The sequence below is a fragment of the Cololabis saira genome, chromosome 15 (genome assembly GCF_033807715.1).
Source record: "Cololabis saira isolate AMF1-May2022 chromosome 15, fColSai1.1, whole genome shotgun sequence".
NCBI classification, from domain to species: Eukaryota; Metazoa; Chordata; class Actinopteri; order Beloniformes; family Belonidae; genus Cololabis; species Cololabis saira.
In genome coordinates this window covers 15,900,226-15,924,263 of record NC_084601.1, presented here as the reverse complement: position 1 = coordinate 15,924,263, position 24,038 = coordinate 15,900,226, and the positions used below count along the sequence as shown (strand labels likewise).

The 24,038-nt window shown below is 41.1% G+C and overlaps 1 protein-coding gene across 2 annotated transcripts; it reads right to left on the bottom strand.

Annotated features, from left to right (window-relative positions):
• Positions 1-2,403: 2,403 nt before the first annotated feature.
• On the bottom strand, positions 2,404-23,765 carry ptp4a2b (protein tyrosine phosphatase 4A2b). 2 transcript variants are annotated; one of them, XM_061740982.1, is made up of 7 exons: positions 23,635-23,765; positions 5,911-6,211; positions 5,449-5,557; positions 5,272-5,364; positions 5,055-5,185; positions 3,705-3,779; positions 2,404-3,560 (listed from the first exon to the last, which is right to left on the bottom strand). In XM_061740982.1, exons 2-7 carry the CDS (start codon positions 5,913-5,915, stop codon positions 3,449-3,451), a joined length of 525 nt encoding a protein of 174 aa, XP_061596966.1. In that variant the 5' UTR covers positions 5,916-6,211; positions 23,635-23,765; the 3' UTR covers positions 2,404-3,448. The 2 variants fall into 2 exon arrangements, with proteins under 2 accessions (XP_061596966.1, XP_061596965.1); XM_061740981.1 differs by having other exon boundaries at positions 5,272-5,557.
• Between the last annotated feature and the right edge of the window lie 273 nt (positions 23,766-24,038).

The window sequence follows — 24,038 nt, the reverse complement described above, 5'->3', positions numbered from 1 at the left end:
GTTTTGGTATGTATGGACTTTGACTTTTTTTATTTTTTTATTTTTGGAAATTGAGTTGTGGGGGTTTGTGTTCTATGTATCTAAGGTATACCCCTCTTTTTGTGTCTGAAAATATAAAAATACAATAAAAAAAAAAAAAAAAAAGTCTTACTTGAGCTAAGAGAGGAAAGGTCTCCAGTTAGTTTTTTGTTTCCTTACAGCACCGTGGTCAAAACCCCCTCATCCCTTCCACAGAAATAAAAAGGGAACAGACTTTTTTTGCCATTATAAGGGGGTGCATGGATCAACGATGTCAGTGTCATAACAAAACCCAGTTTTATAGAAATACAGTCATCGAGCAACAGAGCAAACTGGCGTCAATGCCGCCGCTGACCACCAGAGGGCGCTCGAACACAAGTCATTAACAACGCTGAATTACAGGTTTTGGAGCAACTTCTGCTGCCTTCCAAACGTTTTTTTGTTTGGTGTTTTTTTTCAGGAAAAGTCTGGTTTATGTCAGTGAGTCGAAGCCAAACTACAATCAGCACAGATCACACAACACAGTGCCTCGATAAACGAACCCAGGGGTTATAGTGACCTTCCTCCTGTCTCCCAGACACTGCGGTCCACATGATGTTGCAGGAAATATGACCATGATATGAAGTAGGCCCTGAACTCTCAAATAAATATGTTATGACGCAGGGATGGGGGAATCCCATCTACTTGTTAAACAACTACTGGCTTCTTTATTCTTGTTAAATATGCCACAAAGTCAAAGAAACCATGTTGGTGACCACTAAGAATGTAGAAGAATGTCATCTCCTGCTCTCTTCCCATCCCGGACTCACTGCACATGTCGAAATCATAACTACTGTCTGATGTCTTCTTTTCTTTTTCTTTTTTTACCTCTTAAGGGCAAAAAGAACAATAAAAATCACAAAAAGTTTATTTCAATCTGGGAAAATTGAGACGAATCCTTTACAGGTGTAGTCTCAGCCTTTTGATATGCGTCTGTAAATGTGTCATCCAAAGTTATGTTTCACTAAGTGGGTAAAAGAGCTGCAATTACAAAACTCCAAAAGGTCTGGAAGGTCAACTGTGTCTACACTTCATCCTGAACGCGAGTGCCGTCGCTGTCATGTTGTCTGTTACTCTACAACAAAAGCTTCTACACATCAACCAGAACAATGAATAACAAGCTGAATGCAAATCAGAGGTCTCGCCTGTCAGATTTCAAAGGAAATGGTGTTCATTTTATTCAAAGCAGGCGCGGGGGCACGGATGTAGTGAAGTTACCCAGGGCAAACTGCAGCGCTGTCGAAATGACTGCATCATGGTACTTATTAATGCATGCATGTAAGGAGCTGAAACAATGTCCAACCATCTACAGATTCAAAAGCAAATACAAAGAAATGATTTTTGCCAAATACAGGGAAGAGGAGACATGAGGTAGTGATTGTGTGGGGATTCAGCATAGTGTACATATATAAAATGGTATAATAATTATATAGGGGGTGTGTGGGTGTGTCACTTATAATGCTCAGGTATAATATTTATAATGCTCAAGTATATTTATAATGCCCAGGTATAATATTGCAATGAAGTGCTGTAATATTTTTATAATGTAATAGGAGGTATAATTTTTTTTATAAAGTAAAGCTTGCTGTTTTATTTTTTCTTATTTTTATTTTCAAACAAATTGAAATAGAAACAAAGGGTAGGACCTCACCTTTTTACTTCCTCCTACTCCTTTACGGGCATGAAGGTTTATTTCCCTTTGATTTTGTTTAATGACTGTTTATTTGTATTCTTTTTTTGTTTTGTGTAATTCTTTTTTTATGTACGCTCGAAATAAAGATTTCAATCAATCAATGCAGTGAACTTAAGCAGCGCTATCATGTCAATTATCAGATTCCTCTCCAACCCAACGAACTCAGATTTTCAGAGAACTCCTCCACAAGCGTGCGTGGTTACCGCTCCACGTTTTCGGGATTGTTTTTGCATTGGCGGCGCTCGGCCGCCAGAGGGCGCCCTTCCTACGGGCCCCCCGCATGTACAGGATTCCAGGAGTCGGGAGAAACTTTCGGGCTGGTTGAGTCATCCGACAGAAACCACGGTGTCCTGTGCTTTCCACGCGCAGCTGACTCACCCTCCGAAAGAAAACACCCCTACATGTAGGTCAGCTCTTCCCTGACAGGAGTACACGCCATCCAAGAAGTTCAACATGCTCAAGTCTGAGAGAGAAATGCCATAAACCTCAAGAGAGAATGCGCTGCCAGAAGTTTATATTTCTGGCACCGTTGGTTTTTAAAAGTTGGTTTATAACTAGGCATTTATATACACCAAGAGAGTCTTTAAAAATACTTTCACCCCTTAATTTCTTTTAACAATGCGTACACAGAGCAGAGAGAAGCCACACAAGTATGCTTTTTATCTCAATTTATTTATCTTTAAAGAACCAATACGAATTGGGGATGTTTTCAAAATGGGTACAATGATAAAAAACTGACCACTTTCATTCCTCTCCACTCTTGTCAGGTTGGATCCTCTGCTTGGTGTGTCCCAAGTTTTAAATATGCACATTGAGGGAACTCCTGGTGTGTTTGTGTTTGAAATGTACGTGTATGATGCTCAGGTGTTTATGGGTTTATCTGAGGTGGACCGATTATTGCACTCCAGCAGGTTTTAAAAACAAAAATGAAAAACAAAACATGGCTCTCAATTAGAAAAAAAAAGGAGAAAAAAAAAAAACAACTATTGAATAACAAAGTGCCCTTTCCCCTGCCAAACTCATTACTGCCACAGATTTCTTGTGAATAAATATAGTCATTCATACTCTGTGAACCCCTAAATTGAAAGTGACTTCAAGCAAGTGAAGGGTAAGAGCAAAAAGTTACTGCATTTTCAGGTGAACCTTCTGAGTTTTGTGCAAAAAAAAAAGAAAAAAAAACCTCACAAGGTGTGCTCAAAGTTTAAAAATAGTTTAAAAACAAAACAAAAAAAAAGGTACATCATTCTGGCCTAATCATGACATTAGTGGAAATAAAAATCAGGAAATCATAACATTTCAACCATCACCACCATATCTGTGTAAAAAAATTAAATTCACATAATGGAGATAGTCATCCCAGGATTACAACTGAAACAAAAACAAAAGAAACAGGATGGACTCGAGTGGAAAGATTCTGGCCCGTGGTTAACAGCAGAAGCGGGACGCGCGGCCCGTCTGTGTGCTTTGACCTTCCGTTCGTCGGTGCGGCTGGTGGATCCCCAGATCTGGATTCATTCAATTGCTCTCTGATCAATTGACCATGACTCAGTGTTAACAAATCATCACAACAATTACTGATAGCACTCTTTATCTTTTTTTTTCTCTTTTTTTTTCTTTTTCTCTTTATTTTTGTTTAATCTCCCCATGGTGGAAGATTCCCGACTAGATGCTCACTAGACAGATGTGCTGACAGGCAGCCTACTGCACACAGCAGTTGTGGTTGTTGTTATCTTTGAACCGCAGACGCATCTTGGGTCTGTATTTCTCGAGGTAAAGAAGCTGTTTGGAGTTGAAGGCTCCACGTCTCTTCCTGCGAGAAGCAGAAAAGAACTGCAGTGAATAAATTAGTCGTTTAAACCCTTACAACTGTTAACTTTCAGCTTGAGTTTTTAAAAAGGTGGCGGATTTGGACAAATATTTAAGTACTTCCACCTCTGTGCAGCAGAGTACTTACTGTCTTATGAACTGCACAGCATCCTCATACTTCATCCCGCACTCAATGAGGGCTAAGGCCACCAAGACTGGCGCTCTGAGAGGTGAACAAATCCAGCGGCGTCGTTGGTGGAGGCAGAGAGAGGAGAGGGGGAGAGGGGAGGACAAGATTAAATGCCAGGGTTCACATGGCTCCATAGTAATACGGCAGTGGTGGGGAGGGGTGGGAGTAAACCTGGGAAACAGGCCTGGGAAATCAACAGGGGTGCACGAGTTCACACTCCGAGCCTCGCACACAAAACTGATAAGTTACAGTAAACCAGTCTCCTTTCTCACAGAGGGAAGATAAAGTGAGAGGGGAAAGAAAAGAAAGAAAAAAAACAAATATAGCAACCTTCCAGAGCACTCGATAGGTCAGAGCTCAGCAGTAAGAGGGTTTCTTTGAGAGGCTCTTCTTGCATACGTACTTCAAAAAAATTACTGCACGGTGAAAGGACCAAGTGCAAAAAAAAAAAAATATAAAAAAAATGTTATATTAGATAAGATGAGTGCAAAGAAGAAATCACATTCTCCTCATGCCTCGAATCAACCAGATGTCTGCGGTAAATTAAGACAGGAAGAAGAACGGGGGAGAAACATTTAAAAAAGCAAAGAAGACAGATTGAGAAAATGCCAGTCTAACCAATACTGAGAATTATACACCCTCTGGAATGTCACTGCGACTCCGACCGCTGGAAGCGGCTCAAAACTGCCTCGCTCTCCGCTTGTGGGCAGGAGAGACATTTTTACTTGGTTCGACATCATGCGCTTCTCTCTGCCTGCATCGTTTTCACACTTCTGCTATTCAACGCTACTTTTCTTTAATTCGCCGCCGAGCTGCTCCGCCAATATCGCGGCGCGTGTCTCCGCATCACTCGTGCAACCTTGTGACCAACAGATTACAGAGAAGCGCAACTGTATTCTTTTGTAGTCTGCAAAAGCAAGACCCGACGGTTGTAACTAATGAAGGATCATCTAATCAGCTGACTCCGATGGGAGGAGAGAAGGGGAGAGAAAGTGGATACAAGATGAAACCCTGGTCTGTTTTATAAAGACGGAACGAGAGGGAAGAGGGAAGGAATGCTTCCTGTGGTCCTGTGTGACGTCATCACTGAAACAAATGCAACATTCACTTTTCTCCAAACAAACAAACAGTTCCAGGCAAAGAAGATTACACTACTGCGGAAATGGGATGAGTGGGAATCATTGCAGCACAGGAGAGGAGTTTCTATCAAGAAAAGGCATCCGGGACGAGTCTCAGATGAATGGATGGACAGTCTTTAGATTAAAGAGCTAAGGGTCGTTACTGGTGGGGCTGCAGAAGCGTACGTACCGGCCCAGACCTGCCACACAGTGCACGGCAATGCAGCAGCCCGGTTCATCTCGAAATTTGGTGTTGAGCAGCTTGAGCCAGTCATCAACGATCTGAGTGGGAGGAGGTGCGCCGTCATCAAAGGGCCAGTCCTGGAACGGAGAATGCAAAAAATGAATGTGTGTGATTGTGTGAGTGCAGGAGAGTCACACGTATGTGTGTGTGTTTAGACTCTTACCAGGACTTGTATTCCCTCTTTCTCTACCGGAGCCTTGTCATAGGTGGCATCACAAACTCTCACCAGCGTGTTCACCTCAGACTTCTTCAGCTCCTGGGAGACACCCAATGGAGGATTTTTAGACGGTGAACGGAAAGAACACGATACGCAGTCGGGGAGGGGAAAACGTGGACTTACCTCGGTGAACTTGTTGAGCGTGGCGTTGGTGGGGTTGTGGGTGATGAGGAACTTCATGCAATCGTAGGAAATCTCGACTGCAGCGGGGCGGTTCATGTTGGCGAGACGGCTTAAAAAAAATAAACAATTACAATAAAAAAATCTTACAAAACTAAAAGCGACTTTTGGCTCAGAAGTTAGCAAAAGACTTCTAGGAGGTTTATGTATTCGGGGAAGGGTTGAATAAATAAAAATGACAACAGGTTGGGAGGAGGGGGTGGGTCAGGTGAACAACAGGTCTTCACTGTGGGAATGCGCACACAGAAAAGGGTAACAAAATGATAAATTAGTCCACAGTACTCTGGGATGTGGAAAAATAATATACAGAATGAAAAAACGTGAAGAATAAAAATGAAAAAGGGAAAGGAAAAAAAAAAAAAAAAAAAAAGATGACACTATCCAGGAGTCATCCAATGAGTTTACCCCATTCAGGAGAGCTGTTTGTGATTGGCTGTTCGAGGAGAAAAGCGGAAAGCAAAGGTTTTCCGTCAGGTGGTTAGGGCAGGGCAAGGCAAGGCAGTCGGGCCGAGGGCTACGCAAGATCCCAGGGGACTTTCGGAAAAGTGAACAGTTCTTAACGTCCTGGAGGTCAGGGAGGTTTCTGGGTCGCGTAGTCCCTCAGGGGGCAGCCGATTCACTTCTCCACAGAGGTGAGGTGCTGTGCCTGGCAGAATTCTCCGGTCACACACGCCATATAGGTACGGCTTAAGTCGACACAGAAAGCCTACAGAAGAAAAAGAGAGAGACAGGGTTAATACAGCAATCCTTAAGTTAAATTTAATACCAATTTAATACCTTTTTCACTACCTTCAGATTTAAAAAAAAAAACGGTCACAACATTAAGTGTTAATCACGGACCTTTTAACATTAATACAGATTTTGAACTATAGAACACTATACAGAACAGATTTATAGACTCATTGATGTTGACCAGATGTTTCACATTTATTTCACTTTGTGAATGACAATAAAATAGACTGCTTAAATGTAAAAGGTAAAAAATAATACCAATTAAAAAAAAAAAAAATACCTCTGACAGTGAATTTAACACTTTTAATGGCCTTAAATTTGGCAATTTTCATTTATCACTTTTTAAAACCCTGCGGAAACCCTGAGAGAAGGAGACTCGAGTCATGTGATACAATTTTCATAAACACCAAAATATCAGGCGCTATGCTTTGTTGTTGATATCAAAACAGGGATGAGATTATTAAAACGGTTTGACAGGAATGTTTATAGTGTGGTTGCGAGTATGAACATGGGACCATCCTGCCCTCTTCATAACCCTCGTTATTGTTGCAAAAATAAATCTACACTTAGTGGGTTTTTTTCTTTATCTACTGAGTTAAATGTTACATGTTTGTGCCAAACTGTGAAAATCAGTAGCCTTAGTTTTTGCAGCAATCACACAATTAACCATCACAGCATGATGGAAAAACAAAATCAGAGCTGTGATCAAGTTAGCTTTGAAAGAGTTGCAGCTCTCCACATTCTTGTTCATAACAGTGAATAAAGTGCTCTCATTGTGTAAGTCCCGCAGCATCGTAAACATGTGGAGCATTGTGTTGGGAAGGGCATCGCATGTAAATCCTATAAAAAGTCCACATATGGAACAAGTTGTTGCGGCAGTGGCAAAAAGGGAAAAGCCAGGAGTTACTTGCTACAAGGAGACCATGACTGAAATGTGTTGCATTTCCATTAGGCCCACATCTGTTTGTGTACTACAGAAAGACCTGCATATACTGCATGTACTTTATTCTTAAACAAAGCCTGGCTGAAGTCACAGCAGGAGATGTCAAGCTGAACTTTGTCAGAGATTTGAAATAACTGCAGCAGGTCACAAAAGCATTAAAACAAACAAACAAAAACAATTGTAAATACAAATGTGAGGTCGACACAACTGGAAAAACAAGTCCTTGTGAGATAGAAATGTCTCAGTCTTAAAGTGTAAATCTTAAATAAACATTTGTGTTTTATTTCTGAATGTGTAAACAACATGACAGTTTCTACTTTTAAGCCCTTGTTAATTTAGAAGTGAAATAACTACACTTTGACTACGTCACTCTCTTAATTCACTGTTAAAGTGGAAACTAGTGAGATCCACAGCAGGAAGCTCACAGTGGCTTCTTATGGGCCTCTCAGAACAGGTAACGTCTGGTTTGCAACTAGGCCGGGAGCAGCCGGTCAAACTGCAGCCAAGCCCAGCCGCCACAAACCAGCTGAAACCGTCTTGAATCGACCGAGGGAGGGGAAGGGAGGGGGGGGTATAAATGAATGACGAGAGTTATGTACACTGACTACGTACACAAGGTAGTGGGCGGTAAAAGCCTGGACTTTAGCACCATCTCACAGGCAGCAGTCACAAGGTGAGGATTAAAGGGTGGGCAAAGATTCAAACCGCCTCAGCGTTTCAGTCCCACGCTCTCTTTTCACCTCCTCAGGAATGACTCCAAACTCTGGCCTTTCAGGTGCTTACACCCGTAGTTTCTCTCTGCCCCAAGTTCTCCGGTTATTTAATTTAACAATATACGCAACCTGTAATTTGTCTGAATAAGTCCCGTCTAGCATGGTTTATGTAATCAGAAAAACAAACAAACAAAAAGAAATAAAACACAAGGCAACTCTTGAAAGTCGACCAATTCAACCATCTGTCCACTGTCACTTCCCCTCAGTTAAGTGAAAACCACAGAGCCACTTTTGAAGCGATGCATCAAGCCACTCTAAATTCAACATCACTTTTCCTCCCTCCATCTTCTATACTTGGCAACAGCTACAAGGGCACTCCAAAACAGTCTTTTTGCCCTTTTTTCTGTGATGGCTGAGGTCCTTTTTGATGCCTTTAATTACTACCTCTGAGCTGCACTGAACACTGTGGGACTGCAGGATTCAGACAACGGAAGTCTGGGGGAAAAAAAATAAAAATGGACCGACTTCTGAGGCTCAATTTAATCCATTAGTGATGATCTAAAAATGAAAATAAAGAAGGATGCTTAAGTGGCATGAGGAATTGGTTGCATGTTCTTTTAAAGCAGTGAAATGAAACGGTGGAGCAAGAGCACAATGAAACACTGAAGCAGACACTGGGATGCCACGACGACAGCTTATGCTAAAAGATGAAACAAGTGGATTGTGGATGGGTGCCCAGATGCACAAAGTGACTTCATACACTCCATTTTGTATGCAGCTAATTACAGGGTTACAGAGGGCCCGAAAGCCCGGCTGACACACCATTTGAAAGTTTTCACTGGTATAAGTGAAATAAAGCACGGCCGGCCTCGGCTGGTAGACTGAGCGGCTGCACAGCAACATCTGTGCAGCGCCAAACAGAATCTTAACGGGACTAAGCGACAGTACAACCTGTACAGCGCGCCCTGCCCCCTGCGTATTAAAACACACTACTAATCCACTGAGCTGAAAGACTGTAAAAAGATCACACTGTTAGGTAATGTGTCTGGAAAACTGGTCAGCTCAACTAGTACGGTTTTCTCCCAGATTAAAATCTATTTCAATTTTTACAGGATACCAATGTGCAATAATGATGCATTAGTCCTGCCTTAACCCTTTACAGGGAAAGTGACCATATTTCAAAACTTCAGTAGAAGTACACTGTGGTAATCACCTAAAAGTTACAATATTAATAGAGGTCCTTAAATATTCTCCAATAGAGTTGACATTTTTAAATTTCAAGTATTTTATTGACTGTCCAATGAAGGGTTGAACATGTGGCATGAAAAAGGCGCTAAAGGTCAGTTGGTGGAACGATTACATTTTGTTCAAATACTAGAATATAGCTTCCTTCATATATATATTAGGGCTGGGCGAAATGGACCAAAAGTCATATCTCGATATTTTCTAGCTGAATGGCGATACTCGATATACATCTCGATATTTTTTCTGTGCCATAATTGAGGTTTCCCCCAAAGCATTATAGCATAGCATCTCTGTTAGCTTCATTTTTTTCTGAGGCAAACCCTTAAAAAAACAGTCAGTTTTAATACAAAGCCTCGTGCCAAATGTCACACAGGTACATTTATTAACAGAGGTCTGCACAATATCAAAATGTATAAAACTAATGAAATAAAAATAAACTGCCTGCATATATAGAATAAAAATGCTTCTCGAATAAAATAAAACAAATATCCCTTTCCTGCATAACAATTAAATTAAAATACACTGTACAATAACAGGCAGACTTTTCAACTGAGGTTGATAGTTGTGCAAATAACAAAACATTTGTGCAAATCTCAAATAAAACATTCAAGTCAATTTGTCACAAAATAATCTATATCAAAATCATTAAAAAAAAACTTTTTTTTTTCTTTTTTTAAAATCGATATTTTCTCGTACGGTATCACGTTTGAAAATATATCGATATATATTAAAATCTCGATATATCGCCCAGCCCTAATATATATATAAAATAAATAAAAAGTAACTGACAACTTTTTATTGGTACACAGTGAATTTGTTAATACGTATCGAGCAAGTGGCAAATGATGGCGAAAATAACTATAATTAAGAATATAAGTAAGCATTTTGCCGTGCCCAGGCAAGTAGGCAGACTGATAAATAAGCGTTCTGCAGATGAGACACTTTTGAGGTCTCAGTCTTGAGAAAGACTCACAAAAGAGAAGTGAGTTAACACTGGTAGAGTCAGACCTGCCCAGCTGCTATCACAACAGTGCCGGGAAGGAATGCAAATTGTTCTTGAAATTTGCAAACTAGATCTGCAGTTATACATTGCGCAGATGTTGGACCTAACACACACACACACACACACACACACACACACACACACACACATACACACTGTAGAAACAAAAACATGCTTAACCACACAGGAAACAGGCAGTGGTGTGTATACAACAGCTTTGTTGTAAAGTTATAGCATGGTTGCAAACTCTGAATTCAAGCCTAACATAAGAAATGGGTGAGATGTTATTTTATGTGAGCAATAATGCAAAATGTGTAAGAATTCACCGTTTGTTTGATACTATGCACACATTTACATTTAAGGTGCCATTGCTATTACCTTGACAATGCATCTGTTAAAAAGTGCAATAATCAAAAACACTTTAATGCTGTGAAGAGACTGCTACAAACTGATTAGTCCATGGTACCTCATGACGCACGCGTACACAAACACACAGGTGATAAAAACACCAGAAGAATGGGAACCAGGGCACTTCCAGTAAACGTGCCAACTTATCAATTTAAGATTATTCAGACTAGGGCGGGCCGGCGAGATTACCTTTAACTAATATCCTGATACACAATATATATCTCAATGTTTGGAAATTCAATTTTTTTATTTTGAGCCCCTTGTTAGCTTTAAACAGATTGAACTAACTGTGTTCAGCGTCCACAACACTAACTAGGGCCCTGCGGGAGTGCGCCGTCTGTTGCTGTGAGTGGGGAAGTAGGAGAGAAAAGGAGAAGCCAAATGACAAACATCACATGTAGATGTGTTAAAACACTGCTGTGACAGTTTATGCTCACGATATACTCATTTTATACATCTCAAACATTTTGTGAAACATTGAGTACATCTGATATGTCCCCCACCCCCAAGTCAGACTGTTTTGTATCTATTCCTACTTACAAGTAAAAAAAAAAAAAAACCCTACTAAATTGATATGAGATGCAAATTTCAGTGGTTAAGTATAGTGAAACTTATTTTGAAGTGAAAGAATGGTGTGTAAAGTGCAAGTTGATCAACGTGTATAGTGGAGTGTAATTACACTGAAAGCTTTTTACTGTATAAATGATATCTACCTCCATAACACTCCATAAATGCAACAATACAGACTAGGGCATCTGTTGCTGATACCTGACAGTCACCAAGATGTGCAGCAGCACCACCAGATAGCAAAACCCTTTTCTACACAAACTGTTAAAGTAAAGCTATTGAGTATTTAATGCTCACCCTCAAGCCTCTTTCAGACAGTGGCAGAGAAACGTGGAGCACGTGCGACAATAGACGGTAAATTAAGTCAGGTATAGCACAGAAGTCCCCTCTCCTCACATCTAACGTTGCTTTAATGGGTCATACAAGCAGTCTAAGTGCTTAGTGGTTGTGCAAAAACTGTGACAGTGGGTGGAAACATCACTTTCCCACATGATTAAGCTGACTGAACAGAAGGGCTGCTTGATTATGAAGCAGAACCTCCAGTGTCAGCTCAATATTACTTAAATAACATTTATTCACAAAAAAAGAGGAAAGGATCACTTGCCTATGGCCAAATGAAGTCTATGCCTGAAGTATAAGACTTCTGAAAACGGGACAAAATGTGGTCAAATACATTTCCCCCCCTCCATTTTTTCCTTTGTTGAAATTGTTTCAATGATTGAGAGCAGAAATTTCAAATCAACATTTAGAACTACTGAACAGTCAATAAAACTAAGGGTTCAATTCTACTTCCGTCACAGAGCAGTTATGAACTCCTGCAAAACCGGATCCATTACTTCGCTTGAGGACACTTTCATCCTGAACAGCTGATTGTCGGATGATGATCTGCAGGGTTACAGTGAGCTAAAGCAAGCTTTCATGTTAGATTTGGCCATGCCATAAAACGTCCTATCAACTTAACAAGCGCGCATTGTCTTATCACAGCAGGAAGCTGACGCAGTTTAAAATATTGATATAATTAGACAAAGCAGCTTTAGCTCTTTCAGCGTTGTTCTTTCATTTGGCTCAGACACTGCAGCCAATTATTGAAAGCAAAACCAGGAAACGGAGAAAGTTCGGACAGTGTGTCATTTATTTATTTATTTATTTCATAACAGTCTCTTGAATTGCTCTGAAAAAGCTGAGCAAATTAAGCCACCGCTGCCGCGTATGTTCAATCAACTGCACCAGTTCAGACATGTACTGTGTCGAAGATGGAAACAGTGCAAAGTCTCAAAATAATTTAGATACACAAAAGCTGGCTCAGGTGATACACTGGCAACAACGGAGAGGGGCATCAAACTAAAATTAGAAAGAAAAACATACACCAAAGCTCAAATGTCTGAACATGGGATCTACAAAATGGAAAGGAACGGTGGCAAAACAGACTTAAACACTGGAATGTCTGAGAGCATCTTATTCCTTTCTTGTGAAAGATGTTAGTATTATATGCTTCTCTCACTTCTCAGTGGTTTGAGGTCGTGTCTGTCACTGATGTTTTGTCTGGAGCCAGTCTGGCCATGACCAGATTGTACTGCCTTGAAGCAGCTGGAGGGCTAATTTGCTGTGTGATATTCATGTCTAGTGGCAAGGGGAGTGCCTGTCATCTCTGGCAGGACGGACAGTGAGGAAGAGCTACTACAGACCAGAGACTAAATGTGAGAGCAGCGCGATAGCAGGAGATAATCATAGCTCACACACCCAGTTGCTCTCTACATCCATATCTCTTTTCAAACACTTCACATGGCATGCAATCTTTTATTAATGTGTGTAAATATAACACGGAAGGGAGGCCATATTATTCCTTCTGCCCGTTTAGTATTACTTGTGATGCAAAGATCAGGAAAGAAAAGGGGGAGAAAAAAAATGAGTGAACTGCAGAAATCTTACAAATCATATTTATGAATGGGTAAGAATGAATTTGAAGCAAGTGTCAGAGAGCTATATTTTAATTTAGGACTGCAGCTATCGAATATTTTAGTAATCGAGTATTCTACTGAAAATTCCCTTCGATTAATCGAGTAATCGGATAAAACATATATTTGTTTAGTTAAAGAGCAATTATAAATATACATAAGATGTTAGATGTTAATTGACATCAAGACTAAATTATATAATACAGTAGGTTCATGGCTGTGCATTTAAAAACCCTGAACTTACACCAGTTGACCAAATTCACTGCCTTCACTCAAAAAACTAAGGATCTTACCAAGAAATTTTCTTATTTCTAACCTAAAAATGCCATTACGCCTGATATTAGACATAACTTAAAATGTTAGGTGTTTTCCCACGTGTTTCAATTGAACTTTCATTTGTGTCAAGCAAATTTTAAGTTCTAGTTAAGTTTTAAGTTAGAGTTTTGGCAGTGTTCAAAATAAAATTATGAGACCTGCTGTATTGGAGCACATTAGGCACCAGTGCTGCTTGTTTTATCCATGAATGACTACAGAGATAAAATGAAATTAAAACTACCTAGCTTTATTACGTTTTTATTTTTCTGACATTTTCTGCCTTTTCTTCTAGTTGAAACTGTAGCGGGAACAGAGGTTTATATACCGGGTAAAGGCTGATTTATGGTTCCGCGTTACAACAACGCAGAATGGTGCGCGTCGCTGCGTACCCTACGCCGTAGGCTACGGCGTAGCCGTGGACAGCCTGCATGGCAGCGCAGCCCCGCCAGCCGGACCGGCGCTCTCCGCCCTCGCCGGAGAGCGGCGTAGGCTCTACGCCGATTTAACGCGGAACATTTAGAGGGGGAACATTAGGAGAACGGACCAGAAGAATATAGCGTGGATTAAAAATAAAAGTTAAGCACTGAACTACATGTGTCTCCCGTCTGGGCCATTGCAGACTGCCTGAGCACGGCATGTTACAAAACAAACATATCCGCCGCCTCTTTCTCCCCCTTAACGTGCGCAGCGTCAGCGTGTTGTGTCGCATTAAATGTGGTCCGGGCGTAATACGAGGCTTTGAGCTGGTGAAATTAAACGAAAAAAATAAATAAAATTAATTAATTAAACGATTCCTCGAGGCAGAGAAAATTCCTCGATCATTTTTTGTAATCGAATTATTCGAGGAATCGTTTCAGCCCTATTTTAATTCCTGTAACCTTTGTACCAAATAAAAGATAACTGATATACTTAAGTGTCGAGTATAGGAACTGCAAGAAGAAAGCCAGAAGGTTGTGATATCAAAAGAAGTCCTGGACATAATGGGTTAGTAAAATAAATCAAAAGAGAAGAATGGGGGTAAAAAGTAAGAGGAAGTCAAAGCAAAGACTACAGCTGAGATAAAACGGGATCACACCTGCTTCATAGTCCAGGTGGTCCGTGCAATGACGTTAATACTAGTGACAGACCGGGAGGGTGGATCTCACTTAAAACTAGAGCTGAACTCAATAAAACCACATTGAAGTGAAAACACTACTTGTTTCCAATCAGTGATGAGAAAAGTTACTTCTTCATTTTAAAAAAATAAATAAGATAGAAAAAAAATACAACTTTAAGCCAATTGCGCCTTGTACTTAGAGGGTGCTTTTCCCACACATAGTATAACTGGATATGTTTCAAGGGCATGTTTGGAAGTGGTGATACACGTCACTGAGGAGGGCAAACACGGGTGAGGGGCAGGTCTCCAGTCCACCCCAGATAGCACTCGTTCTCAACCAACTAAAACCAGATGCAAGTGCCAGGCCAGAGCTGGCTTAATATGCAAACTTTCTCATCAATTTACTTTCCCATGAGCCATTTGATCGCTCCATCTGTTCCGACACAGATCTAATTTCACCTAAAACCCTTTTACATAGAACCACAATGCAACAAGATGGTGTGTGACAGGTCACTACACCATTCAGCAAACAGTACGCACGTAAAGGAGGTAATTTACAAACAACCCTTCCCCTGCCATCCATCATACTTAAAAAAAACAAAACAGTCAGACGCAAGCAAGAACGCAAACAACCAACTCCGGTCAGGCTTAGACTTCTTTTTTGGAACTTTACAAATCTTTGTTTACTAAAAAAGTGCCTAAAACTTTAAAAACAACACCAGATAAAGCCACCTCTCAGTTTTAAGGCATATACAGACTCTTTAACTTCAGAAATCAAAAAACTGTTGTGCCTCTCCCGGGCTGCACTCTTCTGGATATTTGCCAACTGCAGGCTCGGGCCAAAAGTGATACAACGATGACGGCAGATACTGTGCTACTTTGTTTGGTTGGCTGAAAGCTGCTGACCATCAGATTTCCTGGAAAGCAAAATCTCTGAAGTAGTAGTGCAAGTCCTTTAAAAGTGTCCAAAATGAGAACATCCTTACAGATATGATACATCTTATCCAGGGGGTCTTCCTGCATTTTGCCTGAAGAAAAGCTGAGAAAGGCTCCAGTAGATCCAGATGAGTAAGTGGTGTGTACAGCTAATGGACAGACAGTTTGAAGTTCTACTTGACTCCAGGTTTTTTTTGGTTTGTTTGTTTGTTGGGGGGGTGGGGATGCAGTTCTGAGTTGTCAGTTACCAGCGTAACCTTTAGAGATAAAAACAGCAAACACAAGAGTGGCTTGGAAACATTTTGAGTGCAGTAGTGCCCACTATCAATTAAACACTCCTAACATAAATACAGATTATTGGGGTTGCCCAAAAGTTGAACTTTCCACCACAGAAAACCACTATAGAAAGATAAAATTACTTGTACCAACTTTGAATACAATAAAGTCAAACTGTAAATAGCACAAAGGAATTATGAACCAAATGATAGCTGACACACCTCAACTGTGAGGTCACTGGTACAAATACGTTGTAATGGAGGTGTGCCCGAGTTTTCCCCCAATAGAAACTTTCCTAAGGCAGAACCACAAATGTTGACATTTCTACGCCAGGGCAAAACCTTGATAACATTGGTTTTGCAATGTGTATTTAGAAATATGTAGAGTAACAGGCCCCTGTTTGGAGCAAACTTTAATGTTAATTTCTTCAGCAGTTCTTTATTTTGATGCCCTCAACATGAAATCTGGAACGGTGCACTAGAAGGTGTCCGCTGCATGCGATCCAACCAGAAGTGTTTATTGCTATGGATTTCCCTTTGAGTGAGTGAACCCCCTTTTGACATTTTTCCCCTGAAGCAAATTTCTCCCTTAATGTCTCAAAATGTTATGCCTTTTTCCAAAATTCCTCTAAGAATTTCCACTTCACATTTAGCACATACACAAAAAATTATAAAGAAAAAAAAATGTATCAACTTCACCCTACCTATCCATCATTAAAAGACTCACAGAAAGAAAAGCTCCTACTGCATATTGTGGAGTAATTGTTACCGTCACTGACTTTTTAGATAATGTTTTGTGAAGCATACATTTATTTTGGTCAGATTTTTATGCAAATTGGGTTAAATGTTAATTACTGAGCTGACAAAGTCTAAAAACAGAATAGAACATATAAAGCCAACTGTCAGCTTTGTTTTTAATTGCCAATCTCAGTGCTGACGTTATGATAAATGAGCATGTTCACTCTATCCCCTAATCAGCACAACAGGTCAACACTATGTACTCCCAGGGGACAGAAGCTAATCTTCCTGTAGAGTGTTTGTTTTTCTGGCTCCGTGTGTCAGAGAAAACCAAGCTGCAAAAGGGAAGCAGGGGAACATGTAACCCCCTCTCCATTTCCATGAACTGCAAAACAACTACTACACACATGCAATATGCAATCACACATGGCTAAACCCACTTATCACATTGCTTTGCAGCCTCTGAGTGAACGCAGATAAACAGTATGACGATCAAAGCACTATGATAATGCTTCAAAGATGGGTGGGGGAGAGACAAAGACTGATCCATGTCTGGAATGGACTGAAAGAAAACAGGACTCAGCACCTCAGAAATTGGGATGGAGTTTGTATGTTCTCCCCGTGTTCCCCTGGGTAGCTAATGGGAGCTACCCTCACAAAAACATGCACACAGTCCTGGGCTATACATGCCCCCTCTGGCCAACCGGGGCGCCAGATGGGGTGGGGAGGATCCGGCCGGAATAACGTGATCCTTCCACGCGCTACGTTCGGCCGGAGAAACCCCACCCTGTCTGGTGAAAAGATGCGGCCTGCTCACTCCTCAGGTTAAGGAGGAGACCTGAGCTCAGTGCAGGGCCCTCCCGGGGTTGGTAGAGGATGGCAATGCCCAGGACTGTCAGTAGGTAGGAGCACGGGGTGGTAAAAAAATGGGAAAAAAACCGGGATAAAAATATATAAAAAAAAAAAAAAAAGAAATTGGGATGACCAAAAAAAAAAGGGGGGCTGGGGGGGCATCATGAGAACAAAGGTTTGTTCTGTCTTCACCAAACTTGCAGCACTTTAAATTACATGTTGCAAAACTGAGCACCTGCATCTGAAGAACTGCACATTAAGAACATTGGACGAAAGACTGGTTTGACTAATATATATATATATATATATATATTCTGACAAAAAATTTAAAATAAACAAAGGTGTTTAAAAAAATACAATTTTATTTCCTTCCAAAAGTGTGAAGGCGTTAGGGGTTACATACATATAGCCAGCTTGTTGTGCCTGGAGTGCCCGTATGCCATTTTCCTGTACTATATAAAACACACGGAGGTGGAATAGTGACAGTCTCCCTCTGTCCCGACTTTCAAGGTAGCACTGATGCCGAAACAATACTGGAGACAGGCTGTGCGCACGGGCAAGCCGGCATTACCAAAAGTGGTGTTCTGGTCACTCAAATTATTGTGTGCACAAAGCATGCTAGCGTCCCAACTGGTACTTTTTTAGAGCAGTTTTTCAACAAGTAGGTTCCCATTTTTGTTACCATCTAATTTGCATGACAAAATTCTGGAGTTGTGCAACAGTTTTACAGAGTTCATTCTTCGTGTTTATTTTTAGAGATATACACAATATGTTTTGGGTAACAATACTATTACAAGAAAATACCACTACAATTTCTCCTGATCAGACTAAAAAAGGTTTGCAACTCCAGCTCGGACCAGATATGTGGGTCAGGTGTCTATATTTGGCCCTTGAAGCTCTTGATTACTCATAATCTCATTTCACAAACTTGAATCTGCTCTTAGACGACATCTCTTACCAAACCTAGCAGAAGTGTAGCACAGAAGTACCTGTCAAAACTTAATAGTTTGTATATGCATCTATATACTTGTTACATTGTACAATGATATATAAACTAATTATGTTTATGTAAATAAATGTATTTAATTTGATAAACAAAACCCAAACAAACGGGCACTAATGTAGAATTATAAAACAAAATGTGATTGCAAACAGAGCTATAATATGGAAGAGGGCTGTGCAATTAAAGGCAGATTTTTTTTTTTCTCTTAACAAAATTCATTTTTACAAGCTGTCAACTAATGGTTTCCAAGTTCACCTATACATGAGGACTGTGTCTCATAAATACACACACAAGCTCGGAAATAGTTTTAATCAGTTTGGACACTGAAACCATGTAGGATGCTAAAATGCTCCTGATGCCAGAAATTTGGTGTGAGGGTGAGAATTATTTTAATTAATCCCACGAGTACAGGGCAATATGATGTGGGAAATTTGCACACACATTTAAAGCATATAATGGTCTTCTTGCCACAGGCAGTAATACATAAAGCAGAAAGAAAGCTCAGAAATGCTGCAAAATGGACGGACTTGGCGGACTCACTCTCCCCCTCTGTTCAAGGCTACAAACTCCTGCTGCTGTTGCCCAATCTCACAGTATGAGACACTGGACGAATACTAGTATAATGTAAATATGGTAGCGGGGCCAAGGTGGGGTAGTTGAGGAGCAGCCTCATGCTGCTGCAGCTGATTAGTTGGGAAACTAAACTGCAGCTGCTTCATCTACAAGCTCAAGTTGGTGAAAAGAAGTTGAACTAACTAGTTAGAGACGTCAAGCCAAGTGGCTCTCAGATTTTTTTGTTTGTTTTGAATGAAAATAAGACTTAAAGCACCTGAAAAATGTTGCTATACAAAGTAGAAGCAGATCAAAAGTCCCCACAGGTTAGAGAGGTAATTGTAAATATCCTTGTTAAAGAGAAAACATACAGTGTAGCATAAGAGTTGAAAAACTAGGAGTTAACTTTCTCCCCATTTTCAAAATCATTTCAGACCATGCCTACTACATGCTAACCTTTATGAGACTTTCCTTCACAACAGGTGTCGTCGTCTTGTCATATGGGACAACAAATGGAAGTATATGCAGCTAAAGGGTCATACATTGCTCCCATTCCATTATATACACTTTTGTTTCTGGTGCAGCAACAAGTTTGTCATGCCATTACTTCTAGTTTCAAGAGAACATACTGTCTTCAGTCTGGAAACAAAGTGCAAGCCATCATGTAAAACTCAACAATTCCCACATTTACATGACAATGTGACTAAATGTTACTCACTTCACCATCTACAGTGGTTGCCATTAACACAGCAGGTTACTGACCAGTTATGGTCACCCGTGCAGTTATCTTCAAACATATGACACCATAACTATCTGTGATAAGTCACTATAACTAAGGAAAGCTGCTACCACTGAAGTTACCATGACAGCAAAGGACAGACTCATTTGAATTAGTTATAGTGTGTACTATGCCCTCTGAAAACACTTTGGTTTTTCTGCATTGTGTACAAACAGAGACTAAATGTCTCTACCAGTGTCTAGTTTCATAATCACAAAAGTTCCCGTTTTTGGTGTCAAAAGATGTTTTTCCCCTGAATATACAGAAACAGAATAAATAGCTGTGACCCAGTAACTTGTACCCTATTAAAGTATGAACAAAGTACTGAATGCAGCCCCAATCTTTGTGTATATGTGAACGCATGCATCATCAAATTACAGATATCAAATATGTAAGAAGTTAAAACTTCTTTAACTGTCTAAAATAAAATTACCCCAACTGGACAACAATGCTCAGCAACAGACCCAGACAGGAGAATGTCCACTCAAATCTTTGCCAAGGACTCCAGTCTCTCTGTAACATCAATTCCTCTGACATTTGGAAACAAAGTTTGCCTTCTGACAGGAGCATCAGCAGATGTCTGTTGCCATATCAACAATTATCTCTGTGGTAGCAACAAGTGCTTCTGCAGGGAATTCTGATGTCCCTTGTGAACGGATCACAGCGGGGCAATGTTGCTCTCTATAGATTCACAAAGCAAAATATGTTATATTTAATGTGCAGTATTAAAAGAAGAGGATCGCAATCAAAACTTTTTAGCCAATCAAGCCAACTTCCTTCCCTGATTTAGACAATAACCTGAGATCTGCCAATCTGTGTTTTTAAACAAAAGCCAAAAGGACTCATGTCGAGAAAAGTAGTCATTCATTTCAAGTCTTTAATAAGCTGCTTGTGAGGAGAAAAAAAAAAAAGAGCAAAGCAATGGGTTGCTTCGGCAATGGGGAACACAAAGCAAAGTTATTTAATTGCATTAACCCTGTACTTTCTAAACCACAGCTGCTAAATGCAATAAAACTTTCTGAATCAAAAAGATGAGCTGCTACTTGTGAAAAACAACGGACTACTCCAATAAACATCCCTAACTACTGCATAACTTGGTAGAGGACAGTGGTCCCCTACCAACTGCTGTTCCATCAGAAACAGCTCGACAACAAAAGTTATAAAAAAATATAAACAAAAGCTGCCAAATCCTATTCCTACCTGTTGCTATAGTTTCAGAAGGCAGCCATGCAGCCAGAAGCCTCAGTCTGAGATGCTGTCGGTCCCACACAACCTGCGTCTTTGATTAATCCAAACGCTGAACACTGTGCCATCCAGGGCATGATTCATTAACGAAAACAATGCACACAAAACACACATGATATGCGCACACACTAACACAGAAGGCCCATGGTTACTGTGCCATAATTAGGGGACCAAACAAAACAATTACATCTACGCATGCGTTTTTATTTCAGCCTGATTTTAACAACACAACATCTATAAAACCAAAGACGTCATTTAATGTTCCCAAACAAAAACCAAAGCTTATGTTCCATGCTCACTAAAGTTGGGCATCCAGGAAAATAAGATTTTAAACTGGCCAGTTCTGATACCAGTAAGCCAGTCAACGTGGATCAACCCCCTCAACTTTACCTTTCCACGCTCTCAGGAACCCCATAGCTGCATGGGCACAATGCCAGGAGGCAACAACACATGTTTTCTTCTCCCCCAGTAACACTCTTTGATAAGTTGGCATCGTGTTACAGTACATGGGGTTCAACTTTCACAGTTACAGTAACCAAGACTAAGAACTTCCCCTCTTGTCACTGTATATTTTTACACTACCAGTAGTGTAAAACTGAGCACTGAATTCAGAACAATCATTATACAATCCTTAAAATGCAGAACAAAATTCAAATTTGTATCTAGCTACAGCAATCAAGAGACTTGTTTCAAACAAAAGCATAATATGGAAGCTTTAACTTTTATGATTTTCCTAAATAAACAAGCTATATTAAAGTTCACATGCACTTGTAAGAACGAAACCAAGAGTAATACAGGCTGAACCTACAAGTAATAAGACTGTGGTTTACAATATGGCATCCAATAAATGACTGCCTTTTGCAACAGCGTGTTATAAAAGTAGTGACTTGTTAAAACGCCATTTCTACATTGCGAGTCCATAGGATGTCCAAGTATGAAACAAAGCAGGTCAAAAGTATGAATTACCTAAAATGTGAGACGTGAATAAAAGCTTAATGAGTCATGATGCAAAGCATGAAACCCACCTACAAAAAAAACAAGTTAATTGTACAACCAACTTGTATAGGTCACGAGGAAAGAGTTTGATCTCACATCTCCAATAATATAGCTTATCTTCAACTGCCACACAGGGAAAAGAGGTCACCTTGCAGTGACTCATAATGCATAATTAGCTTACCTGTTACACCAGTTACTCATTGACTCATCCGCCTATGTTAACAGAGACGATCAAAAGCTACTCAGCTGTTGTAGCGGCCCACTGGAAATCACTTTAAGTGAGGAAACTCAAATTATTGGAAGGTCATAAATTGAAAACTGAGAGGCATGGGAATGTGCGGCGGCCTTTTAGTGTCCCAGCTGCTCAAGTCAACTTCCTCCCCAACTGCATTTCCTCATTTCACTTCAGCCCACATGGCTGGCTGGATGGTTTCCGTCCTAGTCAAGGATAAATCAAAAGACGCACCTAAAGGCTGATTTATGGTTCTGCGTTAAATGGACGCAGAGCCTACGGCGTGGGGTACGCGGCGACGCGCACCGTAGTGTACGCGTCGCCGCGTACCCTACGCCGTATGCTCTGCGTAAATCAGCCTTCACTCGGGTCTCACCTACGTGTAAGCGAGTTGACAATAAACACAACGATTAAATGACATGAAATAAACCGCACCGGGGAGGGGTGCGGGTCCATGGCCCCATCTGGGTCGTGGTTGCCGGTCCTGGCCCTGTATGGGGCTCAGATCTCAGGTTTTGCCACGCTGAGGGTCGAGGTTTGTCACAAAAGGCGGAAGGGAAGGCTAGTGCCGCGTTCCATTTACCTCGGAAATCGGAACTGGGAATGGCAGCCATCTTGGAATGGTAACTCGGGGGTTGTGAAGCTTCTCCCACTTTCACAGTAGGAAATCCCACTACGAGGGGCGTTCCAGTTGAAAATTCCGACTGGGAACTGAGAAATTCCGACTTCCGATGACAAATGGAACGCGGCATAGTTCCCCGCTATGTGGCTACGGCTAGCGCAGCCCTGCCGACGCTTGGGTCGACCAGAAACCTCCAAACCGGCTGCAAAAACACACAGCAGTGGAGACGGGGGTTGGAGGTGTAATCCCCCGCGGCAGCGGCGGCTGGGAGGTGTTTAGACGACACCCAGACACCCAGACACCCATCATTGTGCAAGACACATGCTAATCTCACCTGGACTGACGCACCAGCGCTCTCAGGCACCCTGGATGGAGACTTTAATTCAAGCAGACAACAGTACCGAGACACTAATCTGCCGTCCGTATGTCATATTTTAAAAAGGGGTTTAAAAAAAGGAAAAGAAAGGGGTGAGTTAAAGAATAGCGCCGGGCACAATAGCAGGCTAGCGCGGCCACGACGGCGTAAGGTACGGCGTACGCTGCGCGTCGCCGCGTACCCTACGCCGTTGCCTCTGCGTCGGTGTAACGCGGGACCAAAAATCAGCCTTTAGCCAGCAGCTTAGCTCTGCAGCAGCAGCAGCGCTTTACCAGCCACTTCGAGAAAAGTTAGCTCAAATCCCACCAAAGAAGGGTTAAACAAACCCCCCACGACCTATTACTCAAACCCAAACACGTTTTCTACCGGATTCCCTTTGCCGTCGAGGACGCAAATGTTGTCTGCTCTCGTCAGACAACTCCTCATGCAACTTACTTTGTGTTAATCATCTAACAACATGGATCCATCTTAGAAAACACGGGCTGCCGAAATACAAGGCTACGATTGCACATTTTTTGCAGTGATTGTTTGTTGTTTGGGTACTTACAAAGAGCAGGTTGAACATTGAAACCCCGTGACTACCCGGAGAAAGTGTAGGGAGTGCAGACGCCGCTGTCAGGTCTCCTTTATGTTCCTCTTCAGTGTGGCAGCTCGCTGCTCCACGGAGGTCGACCCCTCTGCGCATGCGGGGAGGAGCCTCCGCCGCCGCGAGGCGTTCACGGACCGCGGGATAATGTAGACCCGCGTCCGGGTTCAAATCGTTCCATGGTTCAAATTAGGGCTGTTCGATTTTGCCCAAAAATAAAATCTCGATTTTTTTCTCTCAAAATCCGATTTTCGATTACGATTACGATTATTTTTTGAATTGACAAAAGGCAATGAAATGATTTCAAATATGCTGTTTTTTTATTGAACATTTGCCCCATTGGGCTTTAAGTGCAAACTTTGCTC

Excerpts from the sequence above, each read along its gene's own strand:
- ptp4a2b (XM_061740981.1), bottom strand. Across the intron at positions 5,186-5,271 it reads AAGAGGGAATACAAGTCCTG|GACTGGCCCTTTGATGACGG; the intron begins GTAAGAGTCTAA and ends TCTCCGTTCCAG. Across the intron at positions 3,780-5,054 it reads TGTGTGGCAGGTCTGGGCCG|AGCGCCAGTCTTGGTGGCCT; the intron begins GTACGTACGCTT and ends TTCACCTCTCAG.